The sequence below is a fragment of the Myotis daubentonii genome, chromosome 6, assembly GCF_963259705.1.
Source record: "Myotis daubentonii chromosome 6, mMyoDau2.1, whole genome shotgun sequence".
Lineage (NCBI taxonomy): Eukaryota > Metazoa > Chordata > Mammalia > Chiroptera > Vespertilionidae > Myotis > Myotis daubentonii.
Genome location: NC_081845.1, coordinates 36,898,180 through 36,916,957, shown reverse-complemented (window position 1 = coordinate 36,916,957; position 18,778 = coordinate 36,898,180). Strand labels below are relative to the sequence as shown.

The 18,778-nt window shown below is 41.0% G+C and overlaps 1 protein-coding gene across 1 annotated transcript in view; it reads left to right on the top strand.

The window, feature by feature from the left end:
* The window catches only part of SLC16A10 (solute carrier family 16 member 10), a 97,929-nt gene that overhangs the window by 72,478 nt on the left and 6,673 nt on the right, over window positions 1-18,778 (top strand). The window contains exons 4-5 of the mRNA XM_059700695.1: window positions 12,841-12,984; window positions 16,512-16,740. Of these exons, the coding sequence (XP_059556678.1) occupies window positions 12,841-12,984; window positions 16,512-16,740 (373 nt within the window). The remainder of the gene's footprint in view (window positions 1-12,840; window positions 12,985-16,511; window positions 16,741-18,778) is intronic.

Genomic DNA, 18,778 nt, shown 5'->3' with positions numbered 1-18,778 from the left:
AAGCATTCACAATTTATATCTGTCCTTGACATGTCAAGTTCCAAATGACCTGTCCCCATTTAAAAGTAAGGGCACCCATTTTTAATACCTCAAAAAATTGGTTTGACACCTAAAAGACATCATAGGTTGTTGATCCATTTACGTAAATCCTCTTTTTGAAACTTTGAGAGACCAGTGAAAATATAGCTGGCTTTTTCTAATTGTGCACACAAAAGATTAATTTGGAAATATTAAAGGGGACTCATCTTGGCCATCTTAATATTAAATGGGAGGCGGACTGTCCAGTGCTTGTCGGCCTGGGAAGCACCCGCTTCTCGGGGATTGGTTGCATTACCACCTGGATGCCTGGTACTGCCCATCTCTGCCACTTCGGAGTTGGGGATCTGAAACAACTATCATCACCCCACTGACTTTGGAAGCAAGTATCATTTCTCTTTCCGAGCTAGGGAGAGTTCAGTCTCTCATTTAACCAGCAAAGATTCTGTTCAGGCTCCCAATAAGCAATCCAATTAAAAGCAGCCACTCATCTTTTTCCTTGTCCCTCGATTATTTCAACGCTGTCCACCTTGAGGGTTTTCTAAGAACAGCTCCAATCAGGTCAGGACCCTAAAGCAGGACCAGGATTCTGAGAGACTAGTGACCCAAGTTCACCCAATGCTGGTGGGGCAAAAAGGGACTTGCTGGAGTCTAGCACCGGGTCCAGGTCTGCAGGTGGTCCTGTGTGGGCTTCTTTGGAATCCTGCCTGCTATGCCAAGTAAATGTCAACGTAGGAAATGTCCAAACCGTAAATGTATACAGTGTGGCAAAGTAGGTTTACAGTTGTGAGTATGCAAAACAGTTTATTCTTGTGTTACTATTTATTAATTATTGTCTTCCATATGAACAACGGTAAACCTACTTTTGCCTCACCCTGTATTAAAATCTGCATGTTGAAAATTCATTCCTACAGAGTACTCAAGCATTGCTTTTTCTTCAGAGACTTTATTCACTACTTATATCTTCTAATAATACACTACTGTCGCTCAGTTCTCCTGTGGTTATTACATGAATGATTGGACATCTTTTCTCCTCCACTTTATTCCCACTTCTTTTAGATGTTTTCAATGGTGTCTATGCTTTTCTTGCTTTTCTAACCTTGCATTTATTTCCCTGCAGATCTCAACATCTGCTGCAATTTGACTACTCAGGTTAGTGCAAATTTGCCCATTTATCCGTTTTATACCTTGGGCGGTATTCACCAGCATTCTCCTACTTTGGATGAATAAGGGTCTTCGCTGGCCACTTGTGACTCATTAATGGTGAAGTTAAATATCTACAGAACACCCTCATTAACACAAGTTAGGTGTTTTTTTTTCTTTTGAGTATTTTTTAAAGTTGTAATATAGCCCTGACCGGTTTGGCTCAGTGGATAGAGAGTCAGCCTAAAGTTGTAATATACGAGTATAGGAACTTGATAGGAGAACAGGACATAATACATAAGAAATCTAGAAAACTAATCATTTACCGATAATTAAACTAAAACAGAGCTGCTGCTTTTCGTAAGGCAGAAGAAGTTTGTCACACGTTCCAAATTATATTTAGTTAGTAAAAAATAAGTATTTGTAGATAATTCAATAGTTTTTTAGAAATGATGCATGATTTATTCAAGCATGAAAATTATCTCTAGGATGGAGGCCCCAAATCACCAAAGGATTTAAAATTTGCTAGGGAGAAAGAAATCCACAAATATTTAAAAAGATCTAATTCTAACTTAAGTTGAAATATAGCAGTCGCATATTTTTGTTAGACCCTCATACTGTATAGTGTGCAGTGAAAGTACGGGAAAGGCTGGTGAAAAGTGTGGATTTATCTACAAAAGTCATTGGGGAGTTTTATGTTGGAAGTGTCCTGACACCTCAGGAACTGATACAGAAGAAACAGGTAAGGTAGACTGAGCACGTTGCAAGCGCAGGGACGGAGCCCCCTTCAGTGCTCCATCCCCGGCGCCTAGCATGTGCCTGGCATGCAAAGATTTTTTGGCCACTTTCAGGCTGAGCTATAGCTTGGTTGAACTGCTGAAATATGAGGTCTACTAATTTCCCTGCTGGTAACTACTTTTCATTGTCATAACACCATATGTTCTTCAAGTTTGTCCTTTCTTTGATCTTCAATATATAACCCCTAAAAGCAGGAACAGTTTTATATCTGTCTTACAAGGAAAGGAGTTAACTGGTTTAGAGTATTTCTCTGGTCACATAGTTAGTGACAGGGTGTGGTTGAAAGCTTACATAATAGAAGTAAAAGTACGCTTATCTACTCTGATTTCAATGTAGAATAATTTAAAGGTGTGGAAATGGGTGACAAGAGGTGCATAGTCAGCCCTGCTGATGTAAAATAATACCTCCTCTGCTTTGTACCTTCTTCCAGCTGCCTCCGGAGAATGGCATGCATGAGGGTGAGCACACTAGCAAGTAGTAGACTAACACAGGCCCGTGTCCCTCTCTAGACCCATGTACACATCTCTGGGATTAAAAATGCTGCCATATATTGATTATTGAATTTAAAAAGAATTATAATAGCTACAACATAAATCAATCATCCCTGTCCCTACTTAACTCTCTTTGCTTATGTGATCACATGGTTTCCTTTTTATGTTCCTGACTTCTCATAATTCTCTGCCAGGCACCTCCTTGCTCCTGCTCTTCAGCTCTTAGGGCCACCCTGAATCCAGGGGTTGGGATGATTCAGATCTAGTGTCCCATCACACCTCTTTCTTTTTAAGCTCTACAACCCTGTCACATGTCTAGAGCAGTGTGTCAGATCCAGTGCCTCCTATTTTATTTCTGAAATAAAGTTCCTGGATCATAAACCTACCTGTACACATAATTTTTTTTTAAAAAGCCAATGCCTATCTATAACATAAAGGAGAAGTAAAAGAAGTATTTTATGAATAAGATAATATATATTTTAGCCCGGCCGGTGTGGCTCAGTGGTTGAGTGTCCACCTATGCACCAGGAGGTCACCAGTTCAATTCCCGGCTAGGGGTACATGCCCGGGTTTCAGGCTTGATCCCCAGCAGGGGTGTGCAGGAGGCAGGCAATCTGTGTTGATGTTTACCTCTCGATGTTTCCATCTCTCTCCTCCTTTCCTCTCTCTCTAAAAATCAATAAAAGCATTTTTTAAATTATATATATATATATATATATATATATATATATATATATATATATATATATATATTTTAAAGATAATGCTTGGGACACATGCTATAATGTGGATGGATGTTGAAGACATGATAAGTGAAATAAGCCAGACACGAAAGATCAAGTACTATATGATTCCACTTAGATGAGGTGCCTAAAGTAGTCAAATTCATAGATATGGAAAGTAGAATGGGTGTTGCTAAGGGCTTCGGGAAAGGGGGAGATGAGTTATTGTTTGATTGTCCAGAGTTTTAGTTTGGGAAAATGAAAAGTTCTATAAATCAATGATGGTGATGATTGACAGGAAGTTGAGTGTACTTCATTGCCACTGAACTGTACACTTAAAAATGGTTCGAGTGTGCCCTGGCCAGGTAGCTCAGTGGTTAGCACGTCAACCAATACATCAAGGTGGTGGGTTTGATCCCTGGTCAGGACACATATAAGGATCAATGAATACATAAATAAGTGGAATAACAGTGTGGAACAGCAAATCGATGTTTCTCTCTCTCTCTCTCCCTCCCTCCCTCTCTCTCTCTCTCTCTCTCTCTCTCTTCCCCCTCCTTTCCTTGCTAAAAAATCAAAATGGTTAAAGTGGTAAATGTAAGGTGATGTGAACTTTATTAAAATAAAAAATTAAAATGGGAACTTCTGTAATAGTTTAAAATATGTATTTTAAAATACGTAATTCTTGGACACAACTGTATTGGAAAGATACACCCAGGGGGTGGTACTACCCATGTTGTGAACCAGTGTGCAGTATTTGAGATCAGGAAACTGATACCCAAGATCTTAGAATTAGTAAGGAGTAGAGCTCATAATTTGACATTCTTTTTTCCTACTCCTCGTAGGCCTTCCAACTCTGTCCACAAAAGTGTTCTCTGCTATGCCAGTTGCCTTAATCCAGACCTAGACCTTCCATTTTCTTATCTATCTTCCTATAGGAGTGTGGCCCTTTTCTTCCCAAACACTTTAAATAAAATCACAAGACAAAACTGAACATGTTTAAAATAATGTTAATCATACCCCCCCCCCCAAACTCTAGAATAGTCTTATTCTTAAGAAAGGGTAAAATACAGGGGTAAACAATCTCAGAAGTATGTGGAAATGACAGCAGTGGAAGTAAAACTGATCTTGGCCTAACCCTAACGATTTTAATCTTCATCCAGATTTTTAAAAATTTAATTTGAAGTGATACTAAGGAGAGAGTCAGCAATGAGATAATTCTTAGAATTACTAGAAAAGACTCAATATTCTATGTCTTACAAAGACCAGAGGAGAAAGGAGGATAGAGGCTTTGGTAAAGGCGCTCTTTAGCCAACATCACTGGTCTGATGGAATTTTAGTGAGGTGAGGTTAGAAGATAAAATTTTTATGGAAGATAAATCTTTGTTCAGACTTTAGCATTAAAGGTAAAATTAAGAATCTGAATAAGAACTAATGCTCCAATTTCTCTGCTTCTCTCAAAAAAAGTTAAAAAAAATTTTTTTTCAATAAACCACCAGTCTACACATCTTTCATTGTTCAAGAAGAAATACTGTGGTTATTGCTAGGGGGGTGGGGGGACAAAGAGGTGGGGGAGGGTATAGAGGGCATAAATGGTGATGGAAGGAGACTTGATTTGGGTAGTGAACACAATACAGTGTACAGGTGATGTGTTGTGGAATTGTGCACCTGAAACATATATTATTTTGTTAACCAGTGTCACAATAAATTCAATAAAAAGGAAAAATAAAATAAAAACACATACAAAAACAAAAAGAAGAAATGGAACCAATTTTGATAATTTACAAAATATCTGGCTTACTGACATTCCTGCCGGGGTGATTAAATAAGTGAAGTTCTAGTGATTTAAATAATACTTTCTGAAATTATCCCTTCCTATTTTAATATGAAATTTATTTTAAAATTCCAAAATTTAGGTTTAATTGAACTAGCCTTTTGTTGGATGCATTTGTTCATTTTGGACTACTTTTCCAAATTCATGCAGTTCATCTACTGATTACTGACTGCATAACGCACACATCGGTTTATGTGCATGCACATTTAGCCCATGGGTGACTTATTACCAGGTAAATCCAGGAGTAAGTTTAAAAGAGCATATCCTTAAAAAATAAAAACAAATGCCAACACGGAAACACATGATGCCACATCAGAGCCTTTGCAACCACTGTGTTTCTTCAAAGTGCTGTAGACCATGGCTGAGCCCTCTGGAGCCAATGCGATGGCCAGAGTAGAGGCCTTGTAACTCCTGCTCAGAAAGACACTGTCTGAACAATTCGCATTCCATTGTGTTCATCCATGGAATGACCTAGCCAGGAATCAAGGGTCAGAGAGTGGTGAATCTGGTGTGCCAAAAATGAGATTCCAAGAAAGACACTGTTCAGAATCACATCTGGGCTTAGGGGTAATGAATAAAAATGTAAATAAACCAACAGATTTCGGCTCTCTCTCTGGAGCATGCCTGAGCCGCTCTCCACCTCCTTTCCTACGCAAGTGACAACAGTGGAAGGGTTCTTTTTCCTAAGCTCCAGGAAGAAGTTTCCTGAGCTCACTTCTGTGGCTTACATCTTAATACCTCTGTGACTTTCTAAATAAACTTTTTCTTATAATTTGGAAAAAACATCCCAACAAATTAAACAAATTTCATTGTTCCAGGAAAGACTAGTACAGTTTGTTTTTAATTTTTTAATTTACTGGTTGATTTTAAAGAGAGAGGAAAGGGGTGGCGGGGGGGGGAGAAATACCAATTTGTTGCACTTATTTATGAATTTATTGGTTGCTTCTTATATGTTCCCTGACTCAAGATCGAGCCCACAACCTTGACATATAGAGACGATGCTGTAACCAACTGAGATAACCGGCCAGGGCCAAGACTAGTACAGTTTTTGATGATTTGTGAAGTTTATAACAGAAATTATTATCAGGGTCACTAAATAATTTCAAGTTACCTAACAATCCTAGTGGTTTATTTTCTACTTTAAGATGAAGTCCATTTTAATTTCACAAATTGAGGACTGCCTTGGCTGGGTAGTTCAGTTGGTTAGAGAATTGTCTCCATACGCCAAGGTTGTGGGTTCGATCCCTGGTCAGAGCATATACAAGAATCAACCCATGAAGGCATAAATAAGTGGAACAGCAAATCTCTCTCTCTCTCTCTCTCTCTCTAAATCGATGTCTCTCTCTCACTCCCATCCTCCCTCCATCTCTCTAAAATCAATTAGGATTATTTGAACTGGAATCTAAATCCAAATTTTTTTTAAATATGTTTTTATTGATTTTAGAGAGAGTAAGTGAGAGGGAGAAACATTAATGATAGAGAGAATCATTAATTGGCTGCCTCCTGCACACCCTCTACTGGGGATCGAGCCCACAACCTGGGCATGTGTCCTGAATGGGAATCGAATCCTGACCTCCTGGTTCATGGGTCAATGCTCAATCACTGAGCAACACCAGCTGGGCTCCAGATTGGTTTGGGTTGATAATTACTGTAGGACATTTTGTCAGATCTCAATCTGATCTAAATAATGCTATATCAAGGATGGATTGTTTTGTTTTAATCTAAGGAGAATTGTGGGGTGTTTTTTTTTTAAGGGAAAATAAGGTTTTAAAGATTGTTTACAGTTAGAAAATGTTTTTAAAATTAGACCACCATCAGCCATCTTTCTTCCTTCTGAACTCTTCTTTTTCAAGCCCCGTTGTTGTTAAATAATCTTCACTCTGGAAACTCTTCCCTCTTTTTTCTCTGTCCCAGTTTTTACGTGTCTTAATGGTGCCATGTGTGATTACAGACACCATGGAAACCCAGCGTAATGAAATGGAAAGACTGGCTGTTTAAAACAAACAGAACCAACTACCCATGCCTTCTAGAGTTTCTGTTGGGCCAAAGGTCTGCTCTCCATTTGGTCAGATGCTGAGGAGGCAGTCAATACCTGCACCACAAGTGTAGTCATGACAGAAAATCTTATTAATAATAGACACTGGGGTGCCTAAAAGTGATAGTCCTTAAAAGTGCTGGCAGGCAAAGACATTTTGTATTTTTACTTCAAGCATTTCTTAGAGCTGTTTATTCTCAAAGCACAGTTGATCAGATTTAATAAGCTGAAACGACACTTTGCGGCTGACCTAATCAATACCTATCTAATGGCCATGAAGTCATATTTCAATATTATATGATGTAAAGGGCTTAATTTTATGTACCCTAATCTGTGGAGTTAGTTTTCTTCTACCTTTAATCACCTCACTGGGGTGCAGTGCTCATGTAAAACTTCCAAGGGAATGCCCCACTTGTTTTAATTTACTCCCTTTTCTTAGCAAACACAGAGATAGAGAAAACACAGTTGTTTAAAAAAGAAAGAAGAAACAAACCAAACCCGCATTCCAATTAGAAGACTTGTTCATCTTACTTTGAAGTCAAAGGGTAGTGTAAAGTTTTGATTTGCAACAAATTCTGAGATTACCCATTAACCATCTAGCAGGCTGTCTACGCCCTTTCAAATGTACATCTAATTTTTAAAGGGGCCAGGCTCCTTTCTTTGAGTTTACCTTTTAAAAAGTGTATTTAACATACCTGAGGCCTATATAGTAATTTTATTAACCAGTGTCACCCCAACAAGTTCAATCAAAATGTATATTTAAGCAGAATGCTCTTTGAGAGTTATGGAATGGCATTTTAAATGGTGGATGGATATAGTCTTAGAAATTAAACTGCAAGCAAATGAGAGGCAACAAGCTGAGGTTGCTAATCTCTGGGGTGAAAAGCAAGAAGAGAGTGAAAGTGTTCTGAACTCAGTATACCTGGTAAAAGTAGGAAACTGCAGAAATCATTTTGCATTCCCAAACCGCTGAAAATACTGTCTAGCATTTTTCGCCATGTTTTTGGATGTACCATGTAAATGTAAAAGATACAGGTCCCCTGCTCCAGCCCAAAGACTTCATTCTCCTAGAGACAAAGTGAGTGCACATGCCTACCTGTTGTCTACCCCTCTTCCGAGTTTGACAAATATCTGAAGAGGAAGGACAAGAGGATCGGGGAACCAAAATCATCACAGAACAGAGCTGATGACTGCACGCCTGGAATCTGTGTCTCTTCCCAAGTGCATAGTAACTGCAACAACAAGGGATGGGACATATTGTTGACGTTTCCCCCTTCCATTCTGCAAAGGCGGTTGTAGTCTTTCAGTTCCGTATCCTGCAGTGCTCTACGGGGCCTCTTTTGGCCCTGCTTTCCTAGCGTCCCAAAAGTACTGCCTCTGGAAGCACTTGGTACTTCATCAGTCAGCTGTTACTTCAAGTCACCGTCAGGAATAAAGCTATCTTTGCCCTGGCTGGTTTGCTCAGTGGTTAGAGTGTTGGCCTTCAGATTGAAAGGTCTCAGGTTTGATTCCCATCAAGGGCATGTACCTAGGTTGCAGGCTTCAACCCTGGCCTGGGTCAGGGTGAGTGTGGGAGGCAGTCAATCAATGTGTCTCTCTCACATCAATGTTTCTCTTTCTCCCCCCTCTCCCTTCCTTCCACTCTCTCTAAAAATCAATGGGAAAATGTCCTCGAGTGAGGATTAGGGAGGGAGGGCGGGAGGGAGAGAGAGAGAGAGAGAAAAGAAAGAAAGTTATCTTTGTTTTAAGTCTCTTGCAGTTCCCCCTGTTTTTGAACTATTAACCAAAGATATATACAGGCATATCTTGCTTTATTATGATACTCGCTGCTTTTATAGTTGCTGTGTTTTTATTTTATTTTTTTACAAATTGAAGGCAAAGAAGATTTCTACTCACTCACTTTATTGGGATGCTTGCTTTATTGTGGTGACCTGGAACTGAACCTACAATACCTCAGAGTATGCCTGTAGTTTACCTTGTATGCTCCAACATTTTTATCATATTTGTAATGTAATAAATTACGTAAATATTATATACAAGACATTAAGCAAAAACCATCCATCCCCTTAAAAATGTGGAGGGAGCCTGGCTAGTGTGGCTCAGTAGTTGAGCATCGACCTATGAACCAGGAGGTCACGTTTTAATTTCCAGTCAGGGCACATGTCTGGGTTGCAGCTCGATCCCTAGTAAGGGGAGTACAGGAGGCAGCCAATCAATGATTCTTTCTCATCATTGATGTTTCTATCTCTCCCTCTCCCTCCTTCTCTCTGAAATCAACAAAAATAATTTTAAAAAGTTATAATAGATCCTTTGGGTGCTTCCTGAAGTGGGTTAATACAGTAGAGTCTAGATTCCAATTCCAAATAAAACCAATGAACACGCTTAATTCTATCCTACCTGCTTTAGGTCAGGTGATTCTTTTTCTTCAGAATTGAGATGGAATCCATCTCTTTCTACTTTACCTAATATCTCACTTATGGGAAGTAATAAGGGCTCGGAGGAATAAGACAGTTTGGGGCTCTTTATTGACAGCTGTCTTACCTTTGCAGCCACAAGTGGATTTCTTAGACCAACATTGTTCAATAGAAATATAATGCAAGCCACATATGGAATTTAAACATTTTTAGTAGCCATATTTTTTCCTATTTATTGACTTTATTAGTTGACACTGATTAACAAAATTATACAAGTTTCAAGCGCACAATTTTACAACACATCATCTGTACACTGTGTGTTCACCACCCCAAGTCTCCTTCCATCACCATTTATCACCCCTGTACCCTTCTTCACCTCCCCCACCCTTCCCCATATGTTAAAAAGTAAAAAACAAAATGAAAGCAGTTTCATATTTCATTTAATCAATATAGCCAAAATACTATTTCAACATGGAATCAATATTTTTAAATTATTGAGATATTTTGTGTGCCCCCCGCCACTAAGTTTTCTATATTTGCTGTGTGTTTTACATTGACAGTACATCTCAGTTTGACTAGCCACATTTAAAGTACTGAATAGCTCAGGCCATATTGGACAACACAGTGTTAATTAACATGGAGACTACAAGGAGGCAGCTGCAGGTGAGGCTGCAGGACCAAAGGAGGAAAGCTTTATCTGTCAAACCAAGAGTTTGAACTTTACCCTGAAGGTTATGGGCGCTGTAAACGGATCTTAGGCAGAGAACTTAACTTGATGGTTTCAGAGAATATAGGCTAGAGATTTAGGAGTGGGGTTCAAGCAAGAAGCATTGTTAGGAGGCTGTTGTCGTGGTCTAGGTGAGGAGTGATAAGAACCTGAATTGAAACACTGTCGGGGCCTCAGTGGATAGAGTGTCGGCGTGTGGACTGGAGGGTCCTGGGTTCAATTCTGCTCAAGGGCACATGCCCTGGTTGCGGGCTGGATCCCTAGTAGGGGGCATCCAGGAGGCAGCGGATCAATGATTCTCATCATTGATGTTTCTATTTCTCTATTCCTCTCAATACAAAAATAAAAAATAAACAAAGAAAGAAACACTGTGAGGAACGTGGGCCAAGGGAAGTATGTCTGACAGAGATTTAGGAGGTCAAATCACTGTTGGATTTGAAGAGAGGGAGGGAGTAATCTACTGGTAGGATAGTTACCAGGTTCCTGCCTCGAGTAGTTGGGCCAACGGCAGTCGTGTTAACTGACATGGAGGGAGGGCAGGTTGTAAGGGGAGATGAGTTCAGCATGGGGATGGTGACCCTGAGGTACTTTTGTCACAGGCAGGTGGATATGTCCAGTTTGACAAGGAAGAGTGTACTCGAGTATATTTAGAGTTAGAAGCTATAAAGGCTGGGAAGGAACCCAGTACTTAAGGTGCCAGTGAAAACTTTAGGCAGTTAACAGAAGGGGGTGTGAGGCTGAGGGAATCCAGGGCAGCTTTGTAGAAAAGGGGGCATTAAGCAGACTCTTAAGAATGGATAGAAATTAGAAAGTCAAAGAAGGTAGAAGGGCAGCAGAAATGTAGTGAGGTAAGAATGTGTCAGACACTGAATGGACCCAGCCTGCTGGGCCAGATGGGTTAGGGCTGAGATCAAAGCTGGCCTGATGCAGTTTGCAGAAGTTTTGTTTGGCTTGCATGGGTGGGGTTGAATCATGGGGTTGGTTCTAAATTTAGCAAGGTGCCAGCACTTCCACACAAAAGTCCAGATTTCTGCTGTCTTTTTAAAATAAAAGGGGGCTGGGCGGTAGCTTGGCAACACCGGTGGTCTTCTGTGGGAACACTCCCCTCTCCAGCGGTCTGTTTTATGCACTGGGCTTGAGTCCTGCTGGCATTTGGGTATTTACTCTACCTCTGAGTCCAGGGCTGGTAGGTAATAAAGGTACAAAGATGGATTGGTGACAGGTCAAGAAGGGCTTTTAATGCTAAACTAAGGAGTATAAATGTAGGCATCAGGCAACTAGTGAATAAGGGATTGATGAGATTGAACCATATTTAGGAGGATTATTCTGGACCAGTGAAAACACAGAAGTTAGGAGAACAGTTACCAGTTTTGAAAGGGAAGAGACAGATGTGCAGAACCACGTGGCTAACAAATGCGAACTGGACGTCTCTGAAGGAGCTGTCATCCGGGAAGCCTGCCAGTGCCGCATGGGAACCATCTGGGCCTTTGAACTAACTTATAACGTGTGCGTTGGGAAATCTGCTCTGCAGGCTTCTAGAATTCAGGCCAGTGTTTGGTGCAGGGGCACCGCGAGGCTGGCTGTTTGAAACAGCTGTCTGTGTTTGTTCTAACCTCTCAGTAGGAGTACAGTGTGCTTTTTCTCCTTGTTGTGAGCACAGATGGATGATCATGAAGAAAATGGAAATGCTAAGAAAGGTGGGGCAAACTGTGAAGCTGTTAAACTCTGGCTGTGGGAGCAAAGCTCACGGTGGGTGCTGAGCTGCATGTTGTCACCCAGTATAACACCTGCCTTCTTCAACATTGTCAGGCTGCTGGCTTACAGTCATTGTTCCAAGTAGACTGTAAAGGAAAGGAAAGGCCCCTTTAAAATAATGAGGCTAAAATTAATATCCGATCATTATTAGCTGTGTGCCAGGCACTCTTCTAATGCTTCCTACAGATATTTAATAATTATAGCTGCCCCCTTAAAGTACTATTGCTACCTCCATTGACCAGCAAGGAAACTGAGGCCCTGGTGGGTAAGAACTTACCCAGGGTCACAGGCTGATAAGGAACGGAACCAGGACTTGACCCCAAGCAGTCTCTCTGGAGGCTTTTCTGTTCAACACTGTTCAACGGCCTCCGCATCGTAAGGTCACAGAAATAGGCAAATTCACAGGTAGACAACTTTATGCTTTTATCCTGGAGGCCCCAGTACAACCTAATCCAGGGCTGTTCGTTTGGTTCAGGCCCTCCTCGCAGAGCTGAAACTCCAGCGTGGGTCCCTCAACTGCCTTTCAGGGGAGGAGATAATGTGCTGGGTCCTTGGGTGACCTTGAGAGAGGGCAAGGTTGTGTGCTGTGTTCAAAAGGCTGTTCTCTTCCTTTAGCGAACGGGTTGAGGTTAACTTATCAAGTTGTGTTGGTAACCCTTTATGACAAATTTAAAAAGACCTCATAAAAATTCTCATCCCTTTCATGCACACTAAATCACGTTAGCTTTCCTTCATATGTTCTCACAGAGCTCTTTTGATAAATATTTGACGTTGCCAGGGGCTGAGATTCCATAACATTGTAGAGACCCACAGGCATTAGTACAGTGCTTCGAGACCTGTCAACGTTTCCTCCCATAGTTAGTGTGGCTTCTTCTCTTTGGTCTCCAGGTGAAACATGTGAACGAAAGGTTTAAAGAGGAAACCAACAAGGAGGTGGTTCTCATGTGCATTGGCATCACGTCGGGAGTTGGACGGCTGCTCTTCGGCCGGATTGCAGACTACGTGCCTGGCGTGAAGAAGGTTTACCTACAGGTACTCTCTTTAGTCCTGTCCCCCAGCAACACTATTCCATTGCCTAGTGTCTCCTTATGTGTATTTGTTTGCTCAAATTCTTCTGTAAAAATGAGGAATATTTTCTAGAACCTAACTTCTACTAGCAGTTTTTCAAGGGCAAACTCAGTTATGAGTGTTGGGTTTTCAGTATGAAAAATTGGCGATCAAACTGCAACCTTCTTTGTTTTGCCATAGAACTCCACTAAATCAAAATGTTTTTTGCCCATTACTTTTTCTAGGAATTGTGGTTTCAGCATAGTTTTTATAGTCATGTGCCTTTTGCAATATCTTGTGAAATTCAGGGGTGTGCATGTTTGTTTTTTGAGCTTCCTTATTGCAAATTGCCTTCTGGGTATTGTGGAGTACACACTAAACAAATGCTAATTCTAAGAGCATATGGGCCTCATCTGACAAGTATTTAAGTGACTTCTCCATACTAGACACTGTGTTATATGCTACAGATGAAACATGGTCTGTACCCTCAATTAGTAGCTAATGGTATCATGGGAAGACCGATAAGTGTAATAGCACAGTGGAATATACGTATGCTAGATGGGTACCATAGCAACATAGACGCCAAGCATCTGAATCGCTTGTGGGGGTGTGAGCAGGCCTCCTAGGCTGGCAGAGTGTTAAGGGGTGAATAGTAGACAGATAAGGACCGGCAGAAGAAACCATATGTGCAAAGAGGTGAGGTGTGATGGAGTATATTATGTCTGGGAAACAATGTTTGAAGCCTGGTCATGATCAGTTGAATAAATGGAAATGTAGACAACTTTGCCCAAAAGGAGAGCCACAAAGGGGCTCTGGGGTTGGGGATTGAGCATGTCTGCCCACCATACAGAGGAGAGGCAGTATTTGAGGAGGAGGGCCTTGAAGGAGAGGTGGAATTTGGGCACAGGAAAATGATTGGAAAAGGCATGAAGTAATTCACTATGCGTGGATACAAAAGTTGGACAGGGAAGAAGGTTGGTAGGAAAAAAACGAATCCATTTGGAATATGGTGCTGGAGGAGAGCTCTACTGACACCCTGGACCACCAGAAAGACAAATGGGCCCTAGAGCAATCTAAGCCTGAAACATAGCCGGAGGCAAACATGGCAAAAGGGAAGCTGTCCTACTTTGGGCTCATCCTGAGAAGGCAGGGTTCTTTGGAAAAGACAGCAATGCTGGGAAAAGCAGGAGGCAGCATGAAGAGGACGAACAACTATGAGATGGGTTCACTCCATAAAAGAAGCCACAGGCAGGAGTCTACAGGAGCTGAGCAGGGCTGTTGAGGACAGGACACTGTGGACATCACTCATCCATAGGGGCGCTGGGAGGCAGGGCTCACTCAGTGGTATGTTACACACACAAAAGAACTTCCGTTAATTGATGTGAAGTAATACCAACCACCACACGTTGAGCATTTCCACGATGAAGTATCTCCTTTACTCTTCGCCCCTGCCCTTTGAGAAAGGTAATGTCATTTCCACGTAGAGGTGAACGCTGAGACAGAGAGGCCACCTCACTGTGGGTGTCTGTATAGGTCCCGGCGGACTGCCACAGGACGGGGTCTGCTCATACAGCTAGAAGGAGGTGTGGGACAGTGCTACTTTTAAACGTATTTATTGTACCCCCTTTTATTATTACCTAATTGTGGATATCCTTGTCAAACATTTAGCAGAACATTCGGTCTTGTTCTCAAGTGTCATGGGAGCCCTCTAATGGACATTTGTTGCATGACAAACTTTCAGCTTTTTCTTTTTAAAACAATATTTAAAAATTGATTTTAGAGAGGAGAGAGAAAGAGAAGAGAGGGAGAGAGGGAGGGAGAAATATCAACCTATTATTCCATCCATTCACGAATTCATTGGTTGACCCCTGCATGTCCCTGTTATTAAATAACAATATTTTTATGTAATAACAATAAAGTATATATAATTTCAAAGGTACAATTAAAAATAAATTATTTTACCAAATTTTAGAGAGAGAGAGACACACACACAGAGAAACGTCTTTGTTGTTCCACTTATTTATGCATTCATTGGTTGATTCTTGTAGGTGCCATGACTGAGGAATTGAACCTGCAGTCTTGGAACACTCTAACTGACTGGGCTACCTGGCCAGGGCTAAGAATCAAATGTTTGATGAATGAATTTGAGCTGATATTCAAATAACTAGTAATTTATTTATTTTTAATTTATTATTTTTTAAAATATATTTTTATTGATTTCAGAGAGGAAGGAAGAGGGAGAGAGAGAAAGATCAATGATGAGAGAGAATCATTGATTGGCTGCCTCCCTGCATGCCCCCTACTAGGGATGGAGCCCGTTGACTGGAATCGAACCGGGACCCTTCAGTCCATAGACTGACACTCTAGCCACTGAGCCAAACTGGCCATGGCATAAAGAACTAGTATTTACTGAGCAATGACCTGGTACAAGATTCTTAACCCTTGTAAATATCTAGTTCAAAGGTGGCTTGTACAGATTCTGACTTCAAAGAGCTTACAGGCTGGGAGGGAAAAATAGTTACTTTCTTCTTGTCTCTTTATTACAGTAATTTTCAAGAATTTTTAAAACATGCAATACCTGCCCTGACCGGTGTGGCTCAGTTGGTGGAACATGATGCCATGCACAAGAGGTTGCCCATTGGCTTCCCAGTCAGGGCACATGCCTGGGTTGCTGGCTCAGTCTCCAGTAGAGGACGTGCAGGAGACAGCCGAATGATGTTTCTCTCTCACATTGATGTTCTCTCTCTCTCTCTCTCTCTCTCTCTCTCTCTCTCTCTCTCTCTCTCGTCTCCCTTCCTCTCTCTTTCAAGTCAATAAAAACATATTTAAAAAAAATAATAATAGAAACATGTAATACCTGACTACTTAGGGCACTGACTTCCTTTCACTTAGACTGTCAAATAAAAAAATGACAACAGCCCCTAGCCAGTTTGGATAGAGTGTTGGCCCGTGGACTGAAGGGTTGAGGGTTTAATTCCAGTCGAGGACACATACCTTAGTTGCAGGCTCAATTCCCAGTGCCAGTCGGGACATGTGTGGGAGGCAACCAATTGATGTGTCTCTCTCACAACGATGTTTCTCTCTGTCTCTCCCCATTCCTTTCACTCTCTCTAAAAAAATCTGGAAAAATATCCTCGGGTGAGGATTAACAACAACAAAAATGACAACAGCCAACACAACAATGGGCATTTGTGTGAATGAATCAAAATTATACCTATTTTTTGTCAAAAAAAATTTTTTTTGGTGTGCCACTGAATTTTAGTAATTAGTTTATGTGTGCCATGAGATGGACAAGGTTGAAAATTACTGCCTTAATGGAAATACTGAGAAAGTGCTAGGGGAACTCAGGGAGTTGATTACGGAAGTTGATAATGTATATAAAATCAAGGTGAATGGGGCTGTGGGGGGTGAGCGACTAAGCAGTAACTTCTTAAAAGTTCTAAACATATTGCTCAGTGATGGCAGAATTCACTTTTCCTGGCCGCAGAGTTGACATGTGGTGTCTGTCCTAGGTGCTCTCCTTCGTCTTCATTGGTCTGATGTCCATGATGATTCCCTTGTGCAGTGTCTTTGGGGCCCTCATCGCCGTCTGCCTCATCATGGGCCTCTTCGATGGATGCTTCATTTCAATTATGGCCCCCATTGCCTTTGAGTTAGTTGGTGCCCAGGATGTTTCCCAAGCAATTGGATTTCTGCTCGGATTCATGTCTATACCCATGACTGTGGGGCCACCCATTGCAGGTAAATGTAATTATTCTCCAATAAGTATATTCATTCGTAGCATTTTTACTACAGGTCCAAGTCTCACTTGTATGTAAATGTATAATTTATTAGTTACTAGTCTTTTGGGTGTTTTGTTTTGTTTTGTTTTTGTGCTACAAAAAGCCAAATACAAAATGCCACATATTGCATGATTCCGTTTATATAAAACATCCAAAACAGGAGAATCCACGGAGGCAGAGAGTAGATGTGTGGTTGCCAGGGGCCAGAGGGAAGGGGATAGAGGAGTTTTGTTCTGGTGTCATTAAAACAGTTCAGAACAAGGTAGAGGTGGTGGTTGCATAACATTGTGAATGTACTAAATGCCATTAAAATGGTTAATTTTATGTTACGTGAACTTCACCTTTAGAAATCTTTTGAATGATAGTATAAAGATTTCTTCTTTCAGTATTACTTGGGTGCGAATGTGAATTTTTACGATAAGAAGATTTGATAAAATTATGACAAAATTTAAATGTATGTACTATCTTCTATTTCTGGCATGTGAAGGGCTCAGTTAAAGTTCAGCTCAATTCATTCTCATATCCAGAACCACATGTACCGAGCAACTTTGCCAGTTGGGAACCTAGTCGTGAATACAGCAAGCAGAGTCACTGCCGTGCAGACCAAACAACATTTAAGTTCTAAAGATCACAGTCTCCTTAGAGGAGAACCCCCGTCCTTCCTCACTCTCCACTAGTCGCACTATTTTTATACCTTACAAGCTTCATTTCTTAGGGTTTCCAAGTCCACAGGGGATGACAGGTAGCTGTGGAATGGGGTTTGCTACTAGAAGTAACTGATAGCAGATGAGAATAAAGGAGTAACAGGGAGCTCCCAAAGCAGGCAGAGCAGCAACACAGCAACTGGCAGCAGAAAGCCCCCGGCCCCCCAGAACGCTCTGGGGCCACAGTATCACAGCCAAGCACAATAGTTAATGCTCATAAGGATGAAAGGTTCAGTTATACATTAAATGTTCTGATTCAGGAGATAGGAAATCACATATTGGACATACTGTGTGTTCTAGGTTTCCGTCCGGAATGAAAGTGCACCTTTTTTAATGCGTTGGGACTTAATGGGACACATCCTCGGCAGAGTCAGATATTTAGTACTCTGTGTGTTCCCTACACACTTCAGATAACTGAGGTCGCATAGTAAACATGTTAAAAGGTGAGCCCATCCGGTGTGGCTCGGTGGTTGAGCGCCAACCTATGAAAGAACCAAGGGGTCACACTATTCGATTCCTGGTCAGGGCACATGCCCAGGTTGTGGGCTTGATCCCCACTGGGGGTTGTGCAGGAGGCAGCCAATCAATGATTCTCATCATTGATGTTTCTATCTCTCTCTCCCTCTCCCTTCCTCTCTGAAATTAATAAAAATATTTTTTTAAAGTTTAAAAACACTAAGATAACTAATTAAACATTGGATTGTTAGATGAATTAGATACCAGGAGTGTGCTAAATGACCGTTTCAGAAGCGCAGCCCAAGGATCTGTGAGAGTGCCACACAGATTCTCACGTTTTCCTCTCATGTGGCGACAGACCTCAGTTATCTTTCCAAAATGTATTTAACAACCTTCCTTCCTAACTTACGTTTATCATTGTTCATGATTTTAAATCATAATTTTCAATAGCTTCATGTTATTTCATAAACAAATAGGCCCCAGAAAGGTTTGAAACGGTAGACGTTTTGCAGTATCTATGAGAAGTTTAAGCTTGGTGGTCTATCCACCTTTACACCATGTGTCAGAATGCCCCAAATGACCTCTGAAGGGTTTTGAAAAAAAAAAAAAACCCAAAGCTTAGTTGCAAATATTTTTTTCCATGTAATACTTTGGTATGAAAACCCAGAGGCCTGTAGTCTGTGATGAGATTAAAGATAGGAGCTCTTTTCCTTCTTCATATCAGAAATGGTTTATATTTCAGGCACACTTCCTAAACATGTTTAATCATCTGAGATGTTTGAACTAGTTCTGCTGAGATGCAGTCACTAGGGTGGAACTAGGCAGGCCACCACTGTG